Source organism: Opisthorchis viverrini, assembly GCF_000715545.1.
Source record: "Opisthorchis viverrini unplaced genomic scaffold opera_v5_13, whole genome shotgun sequence".
Lineage (NCBI taxonomy): Eukaryota > Metazoa > Platyhelminthes > Trematoda > Opisthorchiida > Opisthorchiidae > Opisthorchis > Opisthorchis viverrini.
In genome coordinates, this window is record NW_008751669.1 from 2,369,146 (window position 1) to 2,375,405 (window position 6,260).

Sequence of the window (6,260 nt, forward strand, 5' to 3'; positions counted from 1 at the left end):
GATTGACCTGATTGAACCATAGAACTACATTTTATGTATGTACGTGTTCTGCTGGCTTTGGTCAACTCGAATAATGGGGTCGCAGTGATGTCGAATCAGCCATCGCATCTAACTGATGACAGCTCGACATTATTAATTAGCTCTGCTCCCGGGTGTGCGGAGCGTGATATTTCAGGGGCGAAGCACATGAGCGATAAGTGAAAATCGATAACCGGCTTACTACCAACACACGTTGAGAGTGCGCGTGATCTAGGACTGTCCCGTCTAGTGCCAGTGTAGGTTGTTAAGTTGTCACGAAGCAAATTCGCAAGTGATACTCAGACACGAGCGGATTCCAGAGGTACGGGTCGTCGTCTTCGTCTTGGAGCAGTAATGCTTTTCTAGTAATTGAATTGAGGGCTAAGGGAGTGTTATAAAGACTACGAATCGGCATTATTAGTCCATTGTAAAGGGAACATCATACCTTGAAGCATATGACTGAAGTTATTGGGTCGTTGCACTCACCTTTATCACGCGTAGCCGATAGTTTTGATACTATGACCCAGCAATGTCTAGTAAACCCATTGATGCTTATCGCTACTTTCGTCCCAAGCCCACCCTGCGCCCAACATATCGATGCTAGATTATAAGTAGGTTGTTGGTCTGTTTCGCAGGCCCACGGAAGGATCTGTTAAAACTTCGAAAATACTTTTTATGTGTTATATGTCTAACACTTCTCCACGATGAACCAAGCATTTATGTAGTCCATAGCTCAACCGATTGTCAGTGGATTACTGCACGCCGAGGCTGACATCATTGATTCTGCTTCGTCCCGTATCGCGAGATATTGTTGAAAGCACATCTTGGTGATCATTGGAAGATTGCACCTTCGAAGACAAGATGGACACAATATCATTAAGTTGTGGAGTAAGTGGAACTATCCACTAACTCAGAGAAATAGAGTTTACTGCGGTAAAAAGCCGCATTGCTAGCCTAAACAACTCCATTTGCATGAGTGGTACCTCCACTAAACTACACTGGTAAGGGCTCACTTAACACTGTTCCGACGAGTAAAACAATTACAGATAAAGTCAATACCGTAAAAATCCATATCCAGTATCAAAATGAACATGCGAACTTTTAATGGGAGGGCATACGAACCATTGTCTGGCTGACCGTCCAGTCAGTGGTGGTATATGTTATCACAGGGTGAGAAATTATAAATGCGCGTGACAAAACGAGCGAAATCCATCATTCGATTTCGGAAAAAAAATCGCCTGACAAGTGTTAGTCTGGTGGTTCAAGCACCCGAATCAGTAAGAGGACTTGAAGGCGCGTCATCAAGTGCATAGTAGAGATCGAGACAGGGGGACTGTGGTTGTTGTCCGCGGTTGAGTTCTTCGATGGACATGTGAGATCCTAGGCGCGTGTAGGTATTGGTAGCCTCGTTGTAAGTGTACAAGGCGAAGTTGACGCGGTCGTCTAGGAAAAAAACAAGTGGGACTCAGAGAGTGAGCATCAAACTCTATTGAAAATGTTAGTCAACTAAATGGACTCTAGAGCAGCAAGTAAAGATAAACTCGGGGAGGATTGAAATTCTAGTACAGGTCGAGCAACACAAATAAAACGTCCTCCAGGATTCGCGGGAAGGAGACGAGCTTTTGTGGGAGTGGTACACGCTTCCACGCATGGACCCAAAGGTAACGCGAACCTTCCGGTTAGTAAGTTCTCACCCTAACCACTGAGCTACCTCGAGCTCGATGCCATGGAAATCAGGAATGACCACGTGTAACCCACAGGTAAGAGAGTTAGTTGTCTATCAAGTTATCTATGGGTTCGGTCCAAACCGTAACGTTACACAAACCGGTGTGACCCTGGTGGACGCAACTACATACGCGTGCGTTCTGGAGGCTCGACAACAAGCAACAGTTGGAAACTCTCAATTACAGAGTAAAATGAACAGGAATTCAGCTATAACACCATTTCGGTACCGGAATGCCATGCCATCCAAAGTAAGCATGAATACTGAGATACTGAGTTTGGGTTCGAACCGCGGATTTTCCGGTCGGTGGGTTCGCGCCTTAACCACTAAGCCACTTTGAGCTCGTTGAGGACGTGTCAGTGTTAGCATGATCGCGTCCTGTGTAAGTCCTACCAATCTGAGAAGCAAATGGCAAGAGAATGAGCTAGGAGCTGCTGGAGTCCAAGAAAGTGTCTAATATTTCTCCGATGGTCCTATTGAACTATCTCGAGTTCAATAGCAGAAAAGCATCGGGCACACGAATGAAAATACAAAGCACCGCCGAGAGCAACCAACTGGATATCCATTTGGAAAAATGTCAAACTCATGTTCTGGACGTGGCAAGATCAGTTAGGTGACAGCTTTCACTGGAAAACATAAACAACCTTTGACCATATTCGGAAACATCGTCTATATCAATTGAGACTGTTTATCGCTTTGTCAATACGATGAAGTTACCAGCGGCTGTGTGCCATCGCGGCGAACAATGGAAACTCTACGAAAGCGTCACATTACTGATCCTGTTAAGTCAGCTTGATCGGCCCCAAGAGTGAAACACGTTAGATCGATTTTTCAAAATCAACTGCTTCAATGAGTGCAACCTACTTTCACGCAAAAAAAGTTCGGCGTGTACCAGACTCTCCATTTGGGTATCAGTCAGAGACGCTTGATTAATTACACGCAGCTGCGTCTTCTTATGAATCTGCCGCACCTACCACACCTCATTAGCGCCGATCCGAAAAGGCTTTTGAAGACGCTGCGCACGTAGCTCACAACTATGGGGTCAAACAAGCATGGCTACCCTCATGTCGTAAACAGTGTAAGCAGGCAATATGTTGCCATTTCTGCCCAAAGAATATCCTCTGTCCGTTCGTGAGATCCCCCATAAGTACCGCTGCTCCTTAGTAGGTGAATTATGCGAGAAACGCCTTGCAAGATGGACCGACCAAGCACCTACTCCCATCTGTTCGATCGAAGTTATCCGAACGTTGGTAAGTACCAGATGTCGCTGAAGTCGGCACACGGGGCTCGCGATTTTGTGTCCTGAGACAAGGATGCAGAACGTATGCGTTTGCCCGAAAAGGAGACGGCTGATTGAGATCTTTACAGGTTTATGCCTGCGAAATTTTTTCATTGGTCATACTTCTGTAAGCAGTTATCCCAGTCGCTTCGAACTCAGTAAGTTCTTTCGAATAACAATCGTATGTAGAAAAAGGAAGAACACTTACCAGTAAGCTCGCGATGCAGTCGCTGCAGGTTCACACGGACTGTTAGATAACGGCACAGGTGATCCACTGAAGAGGAAATGAAGTCTTATACTATCGAAGTTACGAAATAAAACAGAAGACAAAAAACTTACAGTTCGCTTGTGATTTACATGTCAGATTAAAAACAAAACGGTTAAGTGCCCGCAAACAGGAATCAAGTAATCACCTGTTGTGATGGTAGGCGCTTTCAGGTATTTTACAGGCCCAATGCTCGTACCAGCCCCATCTCCATTCGACGAAGTATGGCGCGTGGTAGCGGGAGCTGAGGGGCTAGACGGCCGACCTATTGTTCCTCCGGCAAAATACAAAGGATGCGGTTTCAAAAGGAGTTCGATCTCCGGGAACACGGCAGGGGACGATGTGGAATTTACACCGATCACATTACCAGTGACGTTCTGATTGGAAGAGCCTACGGATGCAGGATCAACCAAACCAAGTGCGGACGTGATTGGAACTCGGATGGGAAGGTCTGACGCCGAAAGAGTACTGGCTCCACCGACCGAGTTGGTTTCCACGCCGCTCTCGGTATCCGAATTGGCGTGCGATACTCGGCGCTAAAATTTCAAAAAGCGGTAAATATGAGTTCCTGTTGCGTCCCATCAAACATAAATCTAGTCAGTACATGGAAAGGAAAATTGTGGAGTTGGTACAGGGTCATTGATTCGTGACTGGATAGCAAAAGCGGGACGAACAATTAAAAAAGGTGAGTCAAAGGCACCTAGGATATGAGCTAACCAGTACCATTACATCAGACCGCAAATTGGCATCCCTTGGGTTCTACAGAAGATACAAGACAGTTCGTTTTACCATCGGATAAGGGATATCAGGAACTCTAGTCAACAACTAAATTGGAAGCGGCATCCTTGTTAAACAACGGTGCAAATCAGCGTACATTCCAGAGAAGCTACACATCTAAACATGCTAAGAGACAATAAGGAGAGCAAACCAAAGCCAGGCCACAAAAGAGTAACCAGATCCAGACAGTAAACAAAGACGGTAAGAAAGCATCTTTAGTCTCCATAGACCTCATAATCAGCACCTTCAGACCGGTTCATTATCGGTGTGTATGCTTGTAGTGTCCTCAGTCGTTGTCGGAAAAGTCCCTTCAGGATGATGATAATAACAGCACAGGAAATTCAAAGGACTTCTAGATATTGATTGCTGATACAATATTAGAATCGTCGGTCGTTCGTTGGCCTAGACTAAGACTCGTATTCGCATTGGCCAAGCGAAACAAGTAGTCAGTGTTTACACAGTATAGCCCACGAAATGTAACTGAATATTTCTAGGTGCTAATAGGAAGCTCCTTTTTCCTAAAACCATCCGATGTACCTCAGGATTGCTAATCTAATTTTCCCACCGAACCGGACAACGCTTCGGAGACAGTGGCCAAATGGTGAAAGATTTCATATGTCATCCATATGTAGAGACCAAATTTCTAATCCATAAAGCAGTATGAATCGTACCATGGCAGCGCCGTTGATAGACAATCTGACGTCACGCCGGCTTCACAGGTGTCGGGGGTTGGTAAGAGCTGAACTGGCCTCCCAGATTCAAATTATTTCGTTTTCAGTAATTCCAAAGAAATTTAACACAACCTCCCACTTCGGTGGGTCGTCCGCAGGCATCAGGTTTGTGTTTGATCCCACACACCTTTTACATTTCGCAGGTATGAAGCGCATAAAATTAGGTTATTAAAAATGGTTTGTATCTGCGAAAGATCTGAAGCAAGAGGAGCACTATCGTCCACATATCCAATATCTGTGAGCGAACGCCCCTATGAGAAATTCTACCTCCGAGGTTTTAGAAGCGGGCAGAAAATTTCAAGCAACACATCAATAACAAAGTTGAGCATGAATGGTGAGAGAGGGAAGCTATGTCTTACGCTATTGGATGTGACCTTAAGCGACAGACTTTCGTATACCCGTATGCATCCATTGGATTTCGCACAATGCCCTCATAAGGGATATAAATTTCGAAAGAACGCCTCTGGTCACCAGACGCCGCCATTTTTCGGACAGTCAACAGAGTCAAAAGCATCTTTCAGAAGAAGAAAAACGAACAAAATTGGACGTTTACAAATATTAGCGCTGCTCAGGAACTTGTCTCAAGGTAAAGATGTAGTTAATGCGCCCAGCTTGATTCTCACGAAACTATCTCTCCCAATAATAGGTCAACCTCTGCACAATAATGCCAGAGAGCACCTTGGATGCCACGGCTACTAGGCTTATGCCACGATGACTGCGTAATATACCTGTGCCCGTTTTGAAGACTGGGATGAAGGTTGAGGCGCTTTATTTCACTAGCATTCACTTTTCGTCCCAAATCCCCCGCAGTAGGGTAGTCAGACTGTTACCCAGGGCTTCACCAGCTTATTTGAAGAGTGCGGCGTACAGACCATCCAGGCGAAGTGCTTTGTCGCGTTAAAGGAATGATGTCACCCTGGATTTCTGTTCTTGATAGCGGGCTGGTGTTGATATTCAGGTGAGGCCCACTGGGTCTTTCCAGCAGTTATGGTGAAGGGAAGCAACTGAACTGTTCAGCCAATTCCTCAAGACGATGACTTTGTGAGTGAATTGTCGTTCCGTCTTTCCCGCATTTCGTTTCGCTAACACCTGTCTTCTTTTGACTGGTTGATCGAATCAGGTGCAATAGGGTGAGGCTGTGCCTGTGGCAAATACTTCCCCATATTCTGGGTCTCTACAATCAAACAGCGTTCTACGTCATACTTCGACCTCCAGTGTTTGAGCGACCTGTGTGCGCCACCATAGTTTCTAGTTGCTTTTATAATCTTTCTGGCAGCAATAAGACATGCTGATCTCAACGATATCCAGCGTTCATTTAGGCGATGCGGATGCCTTGTTTCATCATCATCGACAGCATGACATCAGTGTTCAACACCAATGCTTCACTGCCGTACAACCATGATTTATTTGAAAGCCACATTGTAAAGAAAAGAGTAAAGGTGGATGGGGGAGGGACTTAGTGCTAGC

At 45.4% G+C, this 6,260-nt stretch overlaps 1 protein-coding gene across 1 annotated transcript; it reads right to left on the minus strand.

The window, feature by feature from the left end:
• Positions 1–721: 721 nt before the first annotated feature.
• On the minus strand, positions 722–3,821 carry T265_12753 (hypothetical protein; the record flags this gene model as incomplete). The annotated part of the gene is made up of 3 exons (XM_009165276.1): positions 722–1,461; positions 3,229–3,294; positions 3,434–3,821. Coding segments are annotated over 3 exons (636 nt in total), but the record flags the coding sequence as incomplete, so codon positions are not given.
• Positions 3,822–6,260: the final 2,439 nt, after the last annotated feature.